This window comes from Pseudogymnoascus destructans (assembly GCF_001641265.1).
Source record: "Pseudogymnoascus destructans isolate 20631-21 unplaced genomic scaffold scaffold_15, whole genome shotgun sequence".
Taxonomy (NCBI): Eukaryota; Fungi; Ascomycota; class Leotiomycetes; order Thelebolales; family Thelebolaceae; genus Pseudogymnoascus; species Pseudogymnoascus destructans.
Window position 1 is genome coordinate 365,240 of NW_020167534.1, and position 18,324 is coordinate 383,563.

Below are 18,324 nucleotides of genomic sequence, written 5' to 3' on the forward strand. Positions count from 1 at the left end.
ACAATGCTATATTCGAGTAGAGACATATTTGGAGAATTTCACTACCTGGACGTGTCCCGTTAACCTCGTTAATTATTCATGGTCGTAACTATGTGATGCCTCATTTATTAGGGATTTGAGCACATTCTTATTAGCGAGTGCAGCCAGCCAAGTATTAACCATGGGAGTGTAGTCGTGGCACCGAGTTGCTGCTCTTTCTTCGTCCTGCTGAATGGCTGTTTCCTCTTCAATGTATGAAGCTCTCATTTGCGCCTGTGAATAAGAAAGCTGTTTCCAGAGGTCAAGAAGGCGCTCCGTCGTGATAGTTGAGGTTTGAATATCCTGTAGAATAGGAGCAGAGGCTGGCACGGACTCCAAATGTTGCGCGGTGATACTATAGGAGCCATTTGGCCCCGTGAGGGTTTTTTCCAAACACTGGCTGTCGACGAAACTTCGCCAGTCCGGTTGAAAATTCGCAAGCCGTTCCTCGACAGCGGATGTTGTGCGGATATTTTCCGCGAGATCGTTGTGAACGGCGAGTAGAGGGCTTTGGCATAGTGCAAGAAGACTGAACTCAAATTGATCTCCGTCGTACTTCTGCATACGTTTTTCAATAATAGACCGGGCGAGACCCATCCAATCGTCACCAACGTATTCTCCTGTACGAGTGTTAGAGGCGTGGTTTTAAAAAGAGAAATTATCCTTACCAAGGTTCATGGGTTGCCTCTCTAGCCCGTCTAGCTTCCATAGTTTGCCATCTATTGGGACAAGTGAAATAAAGTGAAAACCAGCCTGCTCTTGTTCGATATTTTTTCCCGTTTTCCCTGGTAACTTGGCCTTCGATGTAAAATCATTTGAAAGGAATAAGTCGGAATTGAGCATGTCCATCTTCCTGAGATTTGTATTATTAGTGCCTCCGTATATCATTGGATGATCGAACTTACCGTGAGAATGAATTATGAATTTTCCGAAGATGGTCGTGATTGCCGACAGTGTATCCGCGAAGTGCAGGAGTTAATGGCATTGAGAAATCCTTCAATGCATTCAAGGTTGGTCCAAGGTCAACTCCCCGGGTATTCATTGCTATGTTAAGCAGGGCGATAGTCGCGCATGCGTTGCTTATAGTCTGGGACAAGAGTTAGATGGTACTTCATAATCAGAGATCAACGCAACACACCTGATTTGCGAACCAGATATTGTCCGGGCAAGTTGCCTCCTGCATCGCTGGGTCATCCTCCTCGAACCGAAAAAGGAAAATCAGTCCATGAATTGGCTTCCTATCAGAAGTCGTCAGTGTCCATAATCAAATACTCCACCGAAAGGCACTAACGGCAGGAAACTTAGCATCTCATCGTCCAAACTAAATACTTCCTGGACCTTGATACCAGTCACCCCGAGGTGCCGAAGAATTACATTGAAGAAGGCCTAAATGAGTGATAAGTATGGTGAACAAGTCCCCATGGAGCACGATACGACGTATCCAGAGGATTAAGACAGGAGACTACATACAGGCTCCGATTCAACCTCGCACCACCCTTTCCACTTGTCAAGGTCTGCTTTTGTTGTTGCCTTCGTAATAAAATCCAGAGGGTCGTCTATATGACACCTTGAGGTTTGAGGGCGCTTGGATGCTCTTTTGGGCCTTTGCTTATGAGGGTTATCCTCGAGTTTTGGAGCACCGGCTTCCCATGTTATGTCTTCTTTTTCTTCCAGCTGTGAAGGCTCAGAGGAAGTGCCAACGCTGTGAGTTGCTGCGTTCCCTTCGGCCTCGAATTCTGGGGCTGGTGTTGTCCCTTCGCTGGTCTTATGGCGAGCGGACCTTCGAGGAGCCTGTGAGCTTGAGTTACTCAGCTTGAACCGGCCAGACATATTCATTCAATTTGATCGTGATTGACCATGATGTAGTGATTGACTAATGGCCTTACAAAAAAACCATAAATCCTTTATAGATGTAATAGTTATGGGTATATTGGACCTCTGTTAAATATGAAGCATGTGTTTGTTGGTGGAGGGCAATCAGTTGAGCGAGTACGTCGTGCCTGAAGCAGCACAGACCACCCTGGCCATTTGCTGTCGCCGCGTCGGTCGGCGCGTCTACTGGTGCTTGCATGCAGCACCAACCTATTAAAATAAAATAAACCCGTCAACATCTGTCAACATCACAAAGCGCCGCCAACGAACGCCATCGAAGCAAAGAACTCTCATGCTATTTGCAATATACAGGTCATATTGCGCTTTCTACCGTCTTCGAATAGCTTGGACTGAGTGTCCCTTTGGACCTCAAAAGACCCCTCGCAAGACTATGCCATGAACGGAACTCCTCGTCTGAGGTCCTCATACCCTTCGACTCCAGAAAGCCAGAAGCGAACAGCTTCGAAGACACTCTCATCTGGAGGAGAAGGGTCTCGAATTCAATTACAAGCTATATCTCGCTCAGCTAGAGCCCCCACGACAACATCTTCACCCTTAATTCCTCTCACGGTGCTAGATGCACCTAGCCAACGGCTATATGTCTGCGCTTTGTATATTGCTCTATTAGCGTGGCGTCTTTACGATTGGTCAAATCTTGTTGAAGATGAAGCCGAGTCGTTCTGGCTTTTTATAAAATGGGTTGCGTTGGATGGGATCGTTTTGTACGGGCTTCCAGAATTGCGGATACCCTGGCTGGAATGGTCCAACACGGCCACAACTGGGATATTCCTGATCCACGCCATCGTGAACGGCATGCTGATGTTTAGAGTTCCAGTGAGTAGAGGACCCCATCTGACTATTCTCATTTACTGACGACTTGACAAAGATACCAATTGAAGCTGGACTGGCTGTTGTGGCCCGGCATCTCTACGACCGCGAGTTATCCATATCCGAAAATCGGGTGAAGCCAGCTAGCATTTTACACAACTCTTCCCTGATTATGGGCAAGCAGATCATCAATATATTGCCTGAAGGGTTTGTCCAGCACCGACCCCTTCCTCCCACCCCATTTGCTTACTCGATGATAGTTCTGTGACGCTGAATCCAGACGGCCTCACATTTTGCATTGAAAACAAGAATTCGATTGTGAAGTTACCCATACGACTAAACCAGACCGATCCTGTTTATATCGAACTTCTTCGTTTGGACTTTGATACGAGCAAAAATGAGTCTATAATTATTAAACAAAAGGAACTACAGACTCTCAGGAAACAAGCTGAGAAACGACGCCCTAGAGACTCCAATACGTTGACGCTTGACTATGCCATCAAAAAGCCAGGTCTGTACAGATTACAGATCGTCATGGAGAAGTCAGATCTGGACGTCCAACGCCGCATGTCTGATACACTGGTTGTTCTCTGCCCCAAAGCAGTGATCCAGCCTTCTGTGGCAGATAAATGTATCGGTGATCTTTCTGACTTAACAATCCAAGTTACTGGTACCCCTCCATTGAAAATCGTATACAGCCGACGAATCAATGAAATGGATGAAAGCTTCCACTTCCAAAGCCTTCAGCCTGAAGATTTGGTGTCGCCACTTTTAGGCGCAACTCGTGCCTCGACGTTTGCTGCTACTTATGAGGAAGATATGTCCTGGGGCGGATTACACTCAATAGATGTGCGGCTGAATGAATCTATGGCGTCCTCTGGGCGCTGGCTGTATTCTATTGACGAAATACACGATGCCACTGGTAATATAGCAAACTTCTCAGCCCGAGGAGAGGAAGGCGAGACTATCCATTCCAAAGGCACCCACCTCGAACATGCATTCACAGTTCACGAGCGACCTGTTGCGCAACTGGACCTGGTCTCATCTGATAGCCAGCTACGAGTTGCTAGTGGGCGTTCGGCAGAGCTTCCTATCAAACTCGGCTCTTCGGGTGGATCCTCCGAACAATACGGCGACGTGATTGCCTATCGGTTTTCTCCTATTGATACCCTTGCCGCCAATGGCGATCACGGCAGCGAGTCTATTGTTGTGGAGTTTACTACGAATTCTTCACGTCAACGACCCCCCATTCATAAGCCTGGCCTTTATACCCTTCTGAGCATCTCGAGCAAACACTGTGAAGGCGAAATCCGAGAACCATCGTCGGTCCTACTCATGAATCCGCCAAAACCCGACTTGGCAATTTTGTCGGAGGATATCCACGACAAATGCGCCGACAATTCAATCGGGATCATGGTAGATATGGATCTGAGCGGCACTCCACCGTTCGTGGTCAGGTACGAAGTTGAACAAAATAAAAAGGTTGAGCGCCAAAAGATTCAAATTGATGGCTCGAGACATCAGCTAGAGCTCAAACCTAGGGAGGCTGGCCACTTCATTTACCGCTTTACAAGCATCGACGATGCTGTGTACAAGGACCATCCGCTATCTTCGTCTGAACTAACCCTCGAGCAAGACGTGAAGCCGCCAGCATCTGCATATTTTGTCAGCTTTGACCAAGTCGTGGCTTGCATCGACGAGCCGGTTCAAACTAAAGTCTTATTATCTGGCGAGCCTCCCTTCACACTTGAATATGAGCTAGCCTACGGTGGGAAGCGGAAGAAACATAAAGAGTCAGACATCAATGCATACCAGTATACAATTACCACAGACCCACTGACGCGTGGCGGGGACTATTCCCTTGCTCTTGTGAGCACACAAGACAAAACTGGCTGCAAGATTTTTCTCAATGACGAAATCAGGATAAACGTCCGACGGCAGCGACCGAAAGCGTCCTGGGCTCAGATTGAGTCCAGGAGGTCCGTAATGACGCTGGAGGATAAAATCGTTGATTTACCACTTCGACTGGAGGGTGAGGCTCCCTGGACGATAACGTACCGCAACCTGAACGACACATCGAAGATCGAGAAGGTTGTGAAACAGCGGAGCAGCAATGACTACATCCAAATCAATGGACGCGGTATTTACAAACTCGAAAGCGTCCATGATAGACAATGCCCTGGCACTGTTGATGAGTTAGCCTCCTCGTTTGAGGTGAACTGGCTTGCTAGGCCACAGCTTAGGATTTCCGATAGCTCGGGAATCCAGCAGCAAGGCAACAGATACGTGAAACGCGAAGTTTGTGAGGGTGATGTGGACGCAATGGAAATAAAAATCACCGGTAAGCAAGACATTCAAAATGTTTGAAACTATTTTTAACAACATGAAGGATCCCCGCCATACCATCTCAAGTACCAACACCACCACAAGCCTGACCGTGGGTCGCAATCCGTCAATGTCAAAGAAATTGATGCCGCCTTGGGTAGCGTAACCATTCCGATGGATACGAGCAAGGCCGGCTCTCAGACATATGCCTTCAATGAGCTTTCTGATAACGCCTACGATCATGACCTTAAAAAGCACACTGTATTAACAGTTCAGCAAACGGTGAACCCGAAACCCTCGGCCACATTTTTGAAACCAGGCCAGTCTTATAAATACTGCAAAGAAGAAGAATCTGGTGATGAGGTCATTCCGATTGAATTGCACGGCCTACCTCCCTTCTACCTGGAGATCGATATCAAGCACCAGAGCAGTTCCCGACCTGAAACGGTAAAGCTCGCCAACATCGATTCCAACCACTACGATTTCCGTATCCCTCATAGGGTGTTGTCGCTTGGGGCCCATCATTTGAGCGTGCGCAAGGTCCGCGATTCACGTGGCTGCCAAACAAAGCTAGAATATGGAGCCCCCAAGGTTCAAGTGCAGGTATTCGATGTCCCAACCATCTATGCACTCGAACCTAAAGTGGATTATTGTGTTGGGGATCGGATCTCGTACACATTATCCGGCACGCCGCCTTTTGATGTTTACTACAATTTTGGCGACGTACAAAGGAAAGCCAAATCCTCAAGTACGAATTTCAGACGCATTGCAGAAAAGTCTGGTAACTTCACTATCACTTCCATCTCGGATCGGGCTAGTGAGTGCAAGGCCAAGATTGGCATCACCAAGACGATCCACGAGATGCCAAGCGTGAAGATTAGTAAAGGCAGGCAGGTTTCAGTTGATATCCATGAGGGCGGACAGGCACAGATCCTCTTCGAATTTTGGGGGACGCCGCCTTTCGAATTTACATATACCAGAAGCACAAACGCACGAAAAGGACACAAGTCTCAGGTGTTGGAGACAAAGCACGATATCTCATTTCAGCACAGCAAAACCGTGCAAGCATCCCAAGAAGGCACTTACGAAGTTGTTGCGATTAAGGATAAGTTTTGTGCGTTTTCGACTCAAAGACTTGATGGAAAGGCAGAGAAATTACTTCAATGATGGCAGAAAGATTTGGTGGGTATACAATATAATCGGCGTTAGTGCTACTGTAATTATATAGGCACAAAAGATTTGAATTAATTGGTTGCAAAAAGGGTGCAATCTTATAGTGCTTAGGTTTGGGCATGAATTCCATTTTCACAAAGCTGCCTTTTCTGGTATCCTCCAGTTTCCATCTGACTCGTCCTCGACGACCTTGTCTTCGTCTTGTAACTTGTATAAAACTTGCATAACCCCCCCATGAGCCGGGACATGTAAGTGCTCTGGCACATCCTTGTATACCACCTTCACAATTTCCATGCTGGCCCAGCCGGATTTCTGCTCAAAATTGCTCCCCTTTGCCGATGGGTTTGGTGATCTTAGGACTTGAAGAATCTGATCTTCTCGCTGTTGTCTGTGTTGAATGTACTCTGAGATCCTTGCCCTGCCATTGTCGATGACATCTCCATGCCCTGGGTATGCTCGACCGCCAAACATAGTATCCATCTTCTTCAGACTGGTTATATAGCTTGAGAGGTCCTCGAAGATCGCAGTGCCATGCCCCAAAACATTATCCGCCGTGAACATGGCATCCTCCTCCTCCAGAATAAGTGCCATATGATCTTGGGTGTGACCTGGCGAGTATACGGCACGTAATGTTGCCCCTTCCACTTTAAATACTTCGCCATCTGAGATATTCTGCTGGCCATCATCTGGCCGATGTTTATGGACCTTCACTGCCGGATATGCTTCTCGGAGGTGTTTTATGCCTCCTACATGGTCACCATGCCAGTGGCTGATTAAAGTGCTACCTATTGTTGCATTCTCGGCAAGAAGAACGGCCTGGATGGCTTTAATCCACGACGGGCGTCCTTCACCCGTGTCTATTAGAACTCTCTGTTGGCCTGTTCCGACGATGTACGTGTTGGTCCCTTGCCAGTGTGAGTTATCTGCTCACTAAACAGAGCAGAGACAGATAGATACCTTGGAGCGTAAACTTGCACTTGTTATCAGATGGTTGTCATTGGAGACTGCGATCGAAGCACTCACCTTTCCTGGATTGCCGCCCAGAATTCGGATAACACGGGAACTGAGCCTTGTCACTTCGGGAAGTTGCAGAAGTTGAGTTGCCATTGCGAATGCTATCATGGCACGAAAGCCGTGCCTAGCTATGATATTTTGTAGATTGCATGTAAGACCTTATATGTTCTTAGCCGCCTGGGGGGGCATTGACGTCCTGAGGGTCAACCTCGGCACCCCACAATCAAAGTCCTGATAACTGATAACGGAACAATATTTACTCCGAAAGGCCTCGCTCAACTTTCACGCGGCTGCCGAATTCATGTTCTTAATTATCAGTTTAGTCGCACAAGACGGACCGTTGTTGCCAAATCCCATGAAGTAGCTGCTCTTCCTTGTCGATGGCAGGATCCCGACCTATTACACCTGCATCACCCAAACCTAACAAAACAAAAGATCCGAATCCCGGGATTCCCATTTACGGCTGTGGTAGGTTCACGGATCTGGAAACTGTACAGGTCCATATACTAACCTCGATTCAGAACACATTCAACGACTTCTCACAAAGAGCCAAGATGTAACAACGAATACTATACAGCACTATAAGATGCTACTTCGGGTCATCTTTGACAATACCCCTATAATACCACAAACCTCGAAATCTGTGGACAAACGCCCCGTCACATCTCTCATTCCGAACTACCTCTGCCTTCAATGCCCGACCACAACCACCGCCAAAGACCGCCTAAAGCATGGGAAACTCAAAGCCCATATGTTTTGTGGGACTCTTATTCGACGAGGGCTAATCAATTGCTAACACCGCCCAGATGTGGACTCGAGAAGCGGCGGCCTTTTTTGCCAGATGTGTGACGATTTCGTCTGGGACCCTACTTTGGAGGAATTGAGACTCCGTAAAATTGGAACTGGCTCCTTTTCAAGTAACTTGCACATACATACCCCTAGTCAAGACGTGGCCGTATTGATTCAGCGCAGGTCGAAAACGAAAACGAGACGAGCCTTTCACAGACCCGGCGAAAGATGACACCGCATATATGTCTATAAATACGACTGCCGCGCCATGCCGTGCCGCCGGGCTTCGTGGCATTTTTAATATGGGAAGCACTTGCTTTATGAGCGTTATTCTGCAAAGTTTTGTGCATAACCCTCTCCTTAGAAACTTCTACCTACGGGATGGACATCAAGTTGGACAATGTACGCAAGACAACTGCCTGAGCTGTGGCATGGACGAGCTTTTTCAAGCCTTTTACTCCGAGGAGACTACAGCTAGCTATGTTGCTTCCAAGATGCTGTCCGATTCGTGGCTTTGCCAACAAGCAGCGTTTTCGGAGCTCGCCGGGTATGATGAGCACGATGCTCATGAGTACTTTCAGTTCCTTGCAGAAGAACTTCATAGAACAAATCGGCAGGAGCGACATGCTTCTCCCACAGGGGCGAATGCATCTAACGTCTCACACTTAACTAGTAACTGCGATTGTATCGTTCACCAGACATTCTACGGTAAATTCCAGAGCACCTTGACATGCCAGAACTGTGGCGTAGTGACAACTTCTGTGGAGCCATTCTTGGATCTCAGTCTAGCCATTGACAGTATAGCAAAAAGACAAGGTAACAACAACGGGGAGAGTAGCCATGAATGGTCTCAGCCATTGACACTTCAACGCTGTCTTGATGTGGAGTACATGCAACCCGAACGGTGCGAATACTCGTGCCGCAGTTGTGATAGCCCACAAGAAGCAAGGAAGCAATTAAGCATCAAGAATTTACCAAACGTGCTCTGCATTCAGTTCAAGGTAAGTCATGTTAACCGTCAGAAAAACATTGTATTCCGAGTTAACGGAGTAACACAAAGCGGTTCGAACATCATAAAAGCCTTCGCACAAGCGCGAAGATACACTTGAAAGTGCAATTCCCGCTGCAGCTCAATATGCTCCCATACACGAATCGAGCGAGAACTCAGGATACTAGCGAAAACTTCGAATTGGCAAGGTCCTGTACATATGATCTTCTCAGCGTTGTAGTGCATGTCGGGAAGCTGAATTCTGGTGAGCTGCGAGAACAAATGAGATTTGATCAGGAAATTAACACGCTCAGGCCATTACATTTCATATTCAAGAGTGGGAAATCAAGTACGTGTGCAAGCATTTAGATGACCGATACCATTACTAATTTTGAACAGTGGTTCAAGTTTGATGATCATAAAGTCACTATGGCATCAGAGTCTCACGTTTTGGGAGCCGAGGCCTTTCTTTTATTCTATATTATTCGGTCTCTGGCGTAGGTAGTCTCGGAAACAGGCGCAAGGAAGGTTATATTTGCCAGGAGTTTATCATAAGTTGACTAACGGATATTCCGTGAAAGTCGGACTCTAATTAAGGTGTACTATAGCTGTGGATAGACAATTCAATCTTTCCACTTCCAGTTATCACACTCGAAATTCGCATAGCAATAAAATTCATTGCTCAACCCCTTTGCGTGCACAGGTTCGAATGTTGTTGTATGAATTCCTAGCGGGCCGTATAGTTTATTAACTAGGGACTTCATGCGCTCCCCAGTACAAACTATCACTCGTGATGCTGGATCTGAAGTGGGCTGGCTTTGGGAAGCCCCCGAAGGCTTAGAGAGCCACCGAGCCGTCAAGGCAGCTTCATCAGAATTAGCATCCATCTCATACGGATAGGGGCAGTCCTAATTACCCTTGGTTTGGCAATCTTCACTGAGAAATGGAGGATCGCAAATGATATGGTGTATGGTTCCTTTTATTGATGCTGTGGTCGGTTAGACCGGTTTGGGGCGAGGATAATCAATTCACTCACGTGGAAGTTTAAGAGGAAATTTATAGTCGTAGAAGACGAACTCGGGGAAGATGCTAAAGCGTTCATCAAATTCAAGAAGGAATATTTCCGGAATTTTGTCGGCTGACATCGATGTCGAGGCCTGCACGTGTTAGATGCCAACAAGACAGATGATGCACTGAGTGCATCCACAGCCACAGTGATACTAACAATGATATTTTTCAACTGAACAAAGGCACTTGGAGCCGAGATGACAGCAATTCTTGATTTGTTATCACACTTGGCGAGGAGCTCCCGGGCAAAGATATCAGCAGTTTCTTGCGAATACTTCCAATCATTAGTCATGAATGCACGATTGTGGGAAGGCTTGGAGGCGAGCAAACCCAAAATTGAGAATCATTCCAATTCTCTGCGAAGGTGTCCATTGATAGGATGTCCCCTGTGTTTTTCTTCGCCTTCAAGTTTTCAAGCTCCTTCTCCTTTGCATCACGATCTGCGTAAAACTCCTTCAGCGCCTCAAGGGCGGATCCCGACAACACCCTTCATTGCTGTCAGTTTACAAAACCCCAGTTAGTACGCAGGTTATACTAACGGAATGTCGTTATCATCATCATGAATTTCGCTCATCTTGAATGTCCCCTCTGTGGCGCCCTTTTAGTGTATCCGAAATAGAATCAGCGATTTGTTTGGCCAATTCGCCATGGAATTGCCGCAATGGATTGAAAGAGCTACTTTGTCGAAGCCCGTTTTTTCAAGTCAATTACTTGGCCTGTGGGTGCAATTCAAAAATAGGGTTTGAAAATTTATATACTAATTGTTGATTTCAACGTCGGTGCAAAAGTGTGACCACGGGAGGATAGCCGACACTAAATCGCTTGGTAAACCAAATTGATACACAGACGACGGGGGCGGGAAAATCTGTCGCCTCACCATATGGCTTCCCACGCCATTATAAAACGAGAAGAAAGTGCACATTTCACGTCAGAAGTGATCCCAATTGATTAAACACGACCAATTCTATATACAAATCTCAAGTCTACATACGATGGCAATGATCAGGCCAAATGCCCTCTACTGATCGTCAAGAACGTGCAAGTACTTTTTCTCCTCACGCTTCTCACGCTCTGTGGAAGGCGGAAGATCGTAGAAGGCAGCACTGCGGTACGATTGCTATTTGATCGTTAGACAATTACATTGGTTCAAGGGACAAGAGACGTACTAGGTAGTGGAAGGTTAAGTTCGCGAGATCAGCCGGCTCAATATCCAGATCCTTGAATGTCTTTGCTGTAGGGTCGATGTGCTGATTGATGAATTCCCTTTCTATCTCGTCACCAGACAGAACGGGCCACCAAAGAGCTTTGTTCAGGATTGTCGCCGCTGGCTTCAGTATGGACTTGGGCAAGTTGATATGCCTCCGGTGCTTGTGAATTTCTTTGTCCACCAATTCCGCAATTTCGGCAGTTGAGTAGTCCTTTGGCCCAAATAGCTCATAGGTCTGCGAAGCTGTACTGTCGTCATTCAACATTCTCTCTAGAGCATGCCCTACATCAATGACCTAAGTACAAGTCAGTCTCTATAAATATGGATCCGAGTCTATGGGGTAAATCATACGTGAACTGGCTTGTAACGCTCCTCCATGTTATTTGAGGTGAGAAGGTTGGTTACACCGGCAAGCTTGTGGAGAAGACGGTCTTCGAATCCAAACATTGGGGCCGGCCTGACAATAGTTGTTTCGGGAAAGATAGAACGGACAACGGACTCTCCTCGGGCCTAGACTTTTGTTAACGTAATCTAGGGTATGTGAAGTTAGAAAATGACCTTGGTTCTATAGAATTCAGATGTGGAGTTCGCATCTGCATTGTAAGACGAGACATGAACAAATCGGTCAACATCGTATTTTGCAACGGCATCTGCGATTCTCTCCGCACCTTCGACGTGAACGTCCTCCAAATCAAAGTTCCTACAAATGAATTAGCATGGTGCAATGACCCTATATTCTCTTGGGGATGCTTCGTACTTCGTTGGGTATGACCGGCCGACCAAGTTATAAACAATATCGGAATGCCTGACGCTCTCCTCAAGGGACTCTGTGTTTCGGAGGTCGTACTCCTGCAATCATTGAATTAGCGGCAAGTCCAAGTTCCAAAGTATTTGATCATGTACCATAAAAATTACGCGGCCCAAGTCACCAGTAACCTTCAGGTGACGCTTCGCCATTTCCTCCCGGTATGGGATAATAACCGTGCATCCTTGCCTTGCTGTATGTGAATTCGTTAGTGATTAGAGACCAGTGGTAAGTTTATCTGCTGGCGACGCACCAAGTCTGTTCACAATGTATCGTCCAAGGAAACCGGTGGCGCCAAATACAGTCGCAGTGTGGCCTGCACATTGATGTTAGTCGGAAGCCAATTGGCACTGGAAAGCTAGGGGAGTATACCTCCAAGGGAGGATCTAGCAATGTAAGTCAGTATTGATCAACCTGAGGGCGCATGGCTGTATATACCTTCCACCCTGGACCTTGACGATGGGCTTTCCGGTCCTGGTGATTGAGATGTCAGAGACATTCCGGGACGCAATTGGACTGATGTATCTTTTCGGCCGAGCTGCAGCCCGAAGAGCAGCCGTACTGGACGGACTGCAGGACTTCATTGTAGCGGAGAAGTCAGGGTTCAGGTGTTGTTGGAATTGGCTGGTTGAGTGATGGCAGTCTGGAGTACTAGCGCTTGATTCGCTTCTCGCGTCGGCGTCGGCGTCTGCGTCTGCGTTGCCGCCTACCCCAAGCGAAGCTCCAAGGTATAGCTTGGGTTATTGCTGCTCAAGCCAAACAAACGTCAACGAAACATCTCCGTCAAGAATAAAAAACAAGCATCCGAAGTCCAAAACGATTCATCTTGACACATCAACCTCATAATCAACACAGGTGTACATCGTTGCGGCAGCGCCATGAATATCGACACGATTCCTGATTTTCTGGGTGAGCAACGAGACGCGGCCCCAGCGGAACTTCAACATCTCTTCATCTCCTTCGAAGATTACTGGGAGAGGAAGCTATGGCATCAGTTGACAGATGCTCTGGTTGAGTTTTTCAACAGCCCGGAGAGCGGACCTCAAAGGCTTGCCTTTTATAAGACATTCATCCACACTTTCGCCGATAAGATCAACCAGCTCAGACTTGTTACCCTGGCACTCAACGCCGCCACTCAGTGCAGAGGTAATGTTTTTGGGTTTGCCGTATCCTTCATTTACTGATTATAAAACTACCAGATAGCCAAGAGCGCCTGTCTTTCCTAAATTCTGTTGCAGCGAAGGTCAACGACTCAAAATCCCAGGATGCATACGTCTACGCCATCGTTGCTGTTGCAACGGTTAAACTTGAACTGCAAGATCTTACCGGATCTAGAGCAGATCTCGATAACGCAGAGAAGATTCTAGACCACTTCGACTCTGTTGAAACCATCGTCCACGCAGCTTTCTACCGCGTTAACGCCGATTACTACCAAGTAAGCCCAGTCAAGTTCACGGCGCACCAGGCATACCAGCTAACACATGAATCAGGCAAAACTAGATTTCGCATCATACTATCGAAACGCCCTATTATACCTTGCATGTATCGACCTGGCTGATCTCACACCTGCGGAAAGGCGGAACCGCGCATACGACCTGAGCATTGCTGCCCTTATCTCAACCTCCATATACAACTTTGGAGAACTACTTCTGCATCCTATTCTGGATTCCCTGGTAGACGAGGACGCTTGGTTGGTCAAGCTGCTGTTTGCCTTCAACAGAGGAGATTTGGCTGCGTATGACGTCTTGGCTGGTCACATTTCCGAGAACAAGTTACTGTCGTCGCACAAGAAGGGGTTGAGGCAGAAGATTTATCTTTCTGCTCTGACTGAGGCCGTATTCCGCAGGCCTCCACATGACCGTGCCATGTCGTTCCACACGATCGCTGAGGAGACGAAGGTTCGACCTGATGAGATCGAGCACCTAATCATGAAGGCTTTGAGCTTGGGGCTGCTGAGGGGTAGCATAGACCAGGTTGACGAAGTTGCACGTATCAACTGGGTGCAGCCAAAGGTTCTGGATATGAAGCAGATCAAGGGCATGAGGTTGCGACTTCAGGAGTGGGATACAAGCGTTAATGAACTTGGGAACTGGATTGAATCCAAAGGGCAGGATGTCTGGGCGGCTTAGAATGGCAAGGAAGACATGCTGGGCGTCTGGGAGCTTGGCAACGGTTGTACAATAGCAGTTGCAGCCATAATAGGCATTTGCGTCCCAACAAGGAGTTAGACCGAGGCAGGAATGATAATATGCTTTGGTTGCTTTGAACTATCTTCTTCATTTCATCGTACAAAGGTTATTGAGATTTATACATAGTGCGTTAATACATCTCTCGGCTTCCCGAGAACTATAACTGCTCCGACTATCCATGCTGGCCACCACACGAACCACACAACAAATTGGGTGGTCATACCCCACACGTCCCAGCCAAACGCAGCCTCTGTCAGAATTTCTTTGATCGAGAGTTGCCAATATGAGCTGGCAATGAAGAAGACCATAGTGGGTGCTAAGAGATTGACGAAAATTTCGACCGCGACTGCCACCAAAGGCCTCTTGGCGAGAGGCTGCACGTACGTCAATGGCGAAGCAAACAGGCCGACCAAAAGGGCGAGCGAGAAGTTAAGCGTAGCTAGAGATGATAGGAACATCCCCAGAAGTAGCAGAGAGAATGACTTCATAAGCTGGTATTGTTGGTGTGTTGGCTTGAAATAATTTGTGATTATCCCTGAAAATACCACGGGCAAGGCGACGTTGAAGGCTGAAACGGCCCCGAAAACATACGGGAGCATCTGCCAGCTTGTAAGTATGAGTCTGTAATGGCAGGCTGGGAAGGACTTACTGCTTCGGTGCTGTGGTTGAATAGATACATAGGGATCACCCCAAGAAACTGGGCAATTCCAACGACCACCATTGGGATAAAGAGATGCCGTTCCTTCGCATTCGATTCTTGGTAGGGGGCGATGCCTTTTCCCACCTTCGATTTTCCAGTATCAGCTTTCTCTGGGGAGCTTTTATTCCTCCGGCCACTCTGCACCCAAAGTGAGATCGCCATAATAGTGAAATTTACCGCCACAAGCATGGCACTCGGCAAATAGGTGCCGATACTGACAAATCTTTTATGCTGCATAAGCAAGTAAAAGAAGAAGCTTTGGTGTAGGTGCTCCAAAAGATTGTTCAAGCTACGGAAAGTGCTTTCAATCACTCTACCCATGGCCATCTCATCCTGCCAGCCGTCGCCAAATGGCTGCAATGTCACCGCATCGACGTGATAAGGTATAAAGCAGCTATGAGCCCCTGATGCGTGTCCTAGTCCTTGCCGCAGCATGCCCCTTAACATCGTCTGTAGACGATCTTGGTAGTCGTCAGTGTGTGACCACATCTGTTGGAGGGAAATCCCTATTCCCATTTGGCCAGTCGCAATGTTCGTGATGGTATTGAAGAGATCAAGGTTAGGGAGTTGACCGTTGACGCCGTCGTATACGATATGCAAGGATTCAAAGCGGTGGTCGAAAGGGTAGTCGACGGCAAGGGCACCTTGCAGAGCACCACCCTTCAGCGGCAAAGAATCAATGCCCGGGGACAAATGTGCGTCATGATAGGCATCCACCCATGCTTGAGGACCTGCTCGACTGTCTGGGGTGACTAGGAATATAATGTCTTTTGACCATAAAGACCATCCTATTAACTTGTAAGCCGGTTGTCATTTGCGCTTGGGAGCAGTGTCATACTCTTGAAGTATCTTGCGAGAGTCAGCACGAGAGCAACTCCGCTTCGATTGAGCTCCCCTTCCATATTTCTCCAAGCTCCGACAAGGACAATAGCCTCTGTAGCATCTCCTCGGGGGGCATGTAGTATGGCATATAGGTTCTCTCCATGGTGTCGGTTCCCAGCTGACGTATACTCGAAGCGTTGGCGTGCAGTTTTCAGTCCTGCAGCTTGAAAGAAACCTTCCAGCTTATCATTGATCCTAATTATATCAAATTTAGCTGTGAACGCTGCCAGAAGGACCTCGAGCCATACTCTATGTTGCTTGATTCAGTCAGAGCATCCACCTCTTGCTTGTAACCCCGGAAAATATTCTGGTCGCTGCCCGAGAAATAGGTATGGACCTGTCCAGGCAGGAGCGCATTTTCGGATATGTATGTATTGCGCGAGTAGTCGTTCAATGGCAGGAGAAGCAGCCAGGTGACACCCACCAGGATACAAAAGAAGGAGAGGTATGGTGGTAGCTTAAGAAGTCGCCCGTCGCCGCGCAACAGTGCACCTGGAGCTGTTGAAGGTCAGAATTGCGCACAGCCGCTGTCATAGGAAAGAGGACTTACATATCAGAGCCATATCGGGCTCGAAGGCTCATTGAGCGTGTGGTGGTTAGCACACTCGTGTTCGCAAGGCTCAGGTACAGCGATTAGGTACACGTCGCGGCATGGAAGCGATCGCCTTGTGAAGACCCATAAAACTTTACATGTACGTAGACAGCGTCTGTTGGTCATTTTAGCTTCGGTTATCCCGCAAGCCACCGACGATTGTTCGATCCCCCGTCACCGAATAGCTTCCAACAGTTGATACTTCTCGCGTCACCGAAAGTCTCCATAGGTAGGGATTGTGCAGTGAAATATATAATGTGAAGACCCATAAAACTTTACATGTAGACAGCGTCTGTTGGTCATTTTAGCTTCGGTTATCATACTACGTGGCTACGGGGCTTTACAGGAGGCCATTGTTATATACAGCCCCTCTTCAGACTTCTAGGCGGCACGAGCACCGAGAAGTTGGATAATAAGGAATTAAGCACAAGAAAAAGCGAATAAATATCTTTATTATTATACTTGCCATACGTTTTATATCGCCCTTTGGGACAAAACTGCCCCGACACCTCCCCCATTATATACACCCACACAATCATATCATACAACCGATTTACCCTCTGAAAAACAAGGGAACCGATGCCTAAGGACCTAATCGCTGCGTGCTCCCCAAGTAGCTCATCTGGATTCCAGATTCTGGGTCAGGTGTGGAGACCGGAAGGACGCCGAATCTCCCGTATGTCTTCTGATCAACAGAAACATAGTGTGGCAGGCGCCCAAGGAGGTTCATCTTCCCCTCAACCCATCGGAGGATCTTCTCGGGCGGGGCGAGGAACTTCAAGTATCCAAGACCGACTTTGTACTATTAGCAGAGCTCTGGATATGAGAGGAGTGATACGTACAAAGATACCCCACTGCGAGGCCACAAAGATGGCCAAGGAAGCTCGTGTGTTTAACCAGGACGCTGATGAAAACGGCGAGCACCAAAGGAGTTGTCCATGTCGGTACATTGACGGTCCCTACTTTAAAATGGGGGTTCGTCCGGTATGTCTTGATCGCCTCCATCCCGAGGAGTAGAAATACCCATAAACTGTAACTTGTATTAGTATGGCACGGAGAAACACAAGAACTTGCGAGCATACCTTGCGCCAAGGACTGCAGTATTTCCTCGCAACACGCCTCGCTCTAAAACAACATATATAATGGCTGGAATAGTTGACAATGCTATAATAGTCGTTAGTTGTGGTCGTTCCGGCCGGATCTCTGGTAACTCACGTCCAAAAAACAATAGGAGGGACGTCAGGGTCCCATGCTCTGTCTCAAATCGTTCCAACAGCGGAACGAGCGCAATAACGTTCAGTAAGGCATGGAAGAGGCCGGCATGTATGAGAGGAAACGTATTCGTCCTGTATACTATAATGTCGCATGTCAGCGGCGCGCACGCCAGAAAGGGGAACATAAAGGGCGGCGCAGCAAAAGGAGTCCGTACATGTAGCCACACCCGTCTCCTGTGGTATCAAGGAACCCCAAGCCCGTACATCCCAGACCGACTGGATGCTGACAACCCAGAAGCCGACAATGAGAACTATAATCAGGCGCGTAAACAGGGGCAGGCGGAACACATATGAGCGTGTCCGGCCCAGGTTGAGCTGCGGAATCATCGATGCCAGGGAGGCCATGGCTGCGGTTCGAGGATCGGAGGAGGCGGAAGTGCGCCAAGTCAGCCGGATTGGGGCTTTCACTGCCTTATAAGAGTAGTGAAGATCAGTTCCGCTGAGCCCGTCGATACATTGCGTCAATCTATCGCTGCATTGGAGTGTTGGTTTAATGATCTACGATGGAGTTGTCCTCAAAAGTTTTGTACGTTTCCCAGTAACACAACACCCGCTAATTCGATAATCACTGGTCAGCCTCGCTTGATTACGGAACAGAGT

At 47.7% G+C, this 18,324-nt stretch overlaps 9 protein-coding genes across 9 annotated transcripts; 3 read left to right on the forward strand and 6 right to left on the reverse strand.

The window, feature by feature from the left end:
* Positions 1–72: 72 nt before the first annotated feature.
* Positions 73–1,854, reverse strand: VC83_04636 (uncharacterized protein; the record flags this gene model as incomplete). The annotated part of the gene is made up of 6 exons (XM_024468265.1): positions 73–638; positions 687–871; positions 924–1,105; positions 1,157–1,256; positions 1,310–1,404; positions 1,489–1,854. The coding sequence occupies 6 exons, from the start codon at positions 1,852–1,854 to the stop codon at positions 73–75; spliced, it is 1,494 nt and encodes a 497-aa protein (XP_024322595.1).
* Positions 1,855–2,286: 432 nt separating this feature from the next.
* Positions 2,287–6,210, forward strand: VC83_04637 (uncharacterized protein; the record flags this gene model as incomplete). The annotated part of the gene is made up of 4 exons (XM_024468266.1): positions 2,287–2,724; positions 2,777–2,925; positions 2,979–5,059; positions 5,108–6,210. The coding sequence occupies 4 exons, from the start codon at positions 2,287–2,289 to the stop codon at positions 6,208–6,210; spliced, it is 3,771 nt and encodes a 1,256-aa protein (XP_024322596.1).
* A 138-nt stretch (positions 6,211–6,348) lies between these two features.
* On the reverse strand, positions 6,349–7,323 carry VC83_04638 (uncharacterized protein; the record flags this gene model as incomplete). The annotated part of the gene is made up of 3 exons (XM_024468267.1): positions 6,349–7,121; positions 7,174–7,186; positions 7,240–7,323. The coding sequence occupies 3 exons, from the start codon at positions 7,321–7,323 to the stop codon at positions 6,349–6,351; spliced, it is 870 nt and encodes a 289-aa protein (XP_024322859.1).
* Positions 7,324–7,610: 287 nt separating this feature from the next.
* Positions 7,611–9,508, forward strand: VC83_04639 (uncharacterized protein; the record flags this gene model as incomplete). Its single annotated transcript, XM_024468268.1, has 7 exons — positions 7,611–7,698; positions 7,752–7,988; positions 8,037–8,147; positions 8,203–9,020; positions 9,080–9,272; positions 9,322–9,356; positions 9,407–9,508. The coding sequence occupies 7 exons, from the start codon at positions 7,611–7,613 to the stop codon at positions 9,506–9,508; spliced, it is 1,584 nt and encodes a 527-aa protein (XP_024322860.1).
* Positions 9,368–10,855, reverse strand: VC83_04640 (uncharacterized protein). The gene is made up of 6 exons (XM_024468269.1): positions 10,615–10,855; positions 10,406–10,562; positions 10,233–10,349; positions 10,044–10,164; positions 9,924–9,995; positions 9,368–9,872 (listed from the first exon to the last, which is right to left on the reverse strand). The coding sequence occupies exons 1-6, from the start codon at positions 10,647–10,649 to the stop codon at positions 9,631–9,633; spliced, it is 744 nt and encodes a 247-aa protein (XP_024322778.1). The 5' UTR covers positions 10,650–10,855; the 3' UTR covers positions 9,368–9,630.
* Positions 10,856–11,011: 156 nt separating this feature from the next.
* On the reverse strand, positions 11,012–12,722 carry NUO40 (NADH-ubiquinone oxidoreductase 40 kDa subunit). Its single transcript, XM_024468270.1, has 9 exons — positions 12,526–12,722; positions 12,460–12,473; positions 12,341–12,403; positions 12,186–12,280; positions 12,040–12,131; positions 11,841–11,982; positions 11,634–11,792; positions 11,242–11,577; positions 11,012–11,192 (listed from the first exon to the last, which is right to left on the reverse strand). The coding sequence occupies exons 1-9, from the start codon at positions 12,669–12,671 to the stop codon at positions 11,094–11,096; spliced, it is 1,146 nt and encodes a 381-aa protein (XP_024322777.1). The 5' UTR covers positions 12,672–12,722; the 3' UTR covers positions 11,012–11,093.
* Positions 12,723–12,772: 50 nt separating this feature from the next.
* Positions 12,773–14,334, forward strand: RPN9 (26S proteasome regulatory subunit). The gene is made up of 3 exons (XM_024468271.1): positions 12,773–13,233; positions 13,287–13,522; positions 13,578–14,334. Exons 1-3 carry the CDS (start codon positions 12,966–12,968, stop codon positions 14,214–14,216), a joined length of 1,143 nt encoding a protein of 380 aa, XP_024322776.1. The 5' UTR covers positions 12,773–12,965; the 3' UTR covers positions 14,217–14,334.
* On the reverse strand, positions 14,318–16,524 carry GAA1 (Glycosyl phosphatidyl inositol protein transamidase complex subunit). The gene is made up of 5 exons (XM_024468272.1): positions 16,409–16,524; positions 16,107–16,356; positions 15,815–16,053; positions 14,926–15,764; positions 14,318–14,875 (listed from the first exon to the last, which is right to left on the reverse strand). The coding sequence occupies exons 1-5, from the start codon at positions 16,419–16,421 to the stop codon at positions 14,393–14,395; spliced, it is 1,824 nt and encodes a 607-aa protein (XP_024322775.1). The 5' UTR covers positions 16,422–16,524; the 3' UTR covers positions 14,318–14,392.
* RBD2 (Putative rhomboid protease) lies at positions 16,525–18,246 on the reverse strand. The gene is made up of 5 exons (XM_024468273.1): positions 17,880–18,246; positions 17,666–17,803; positions 17,533–17,614; positions 17,293–17,480; positions 16,525–17,245 (listed from the first exon to the last, which is right to left on the reverse strand). Exons 1-5 carry the CDS (start codon positions 18,067–18,069, stop codon positions 17,034–17,036), a joined length of 810 nt encoding a protein of 269 aa, XP_024322774.1. The 5' UTR covers positions 18,070–18,246; the 3' UTR covers positions 16,525–17,033.
* Between the last annotated feature and the right edge of the window lie 78 nt (positions 18,247–18,324).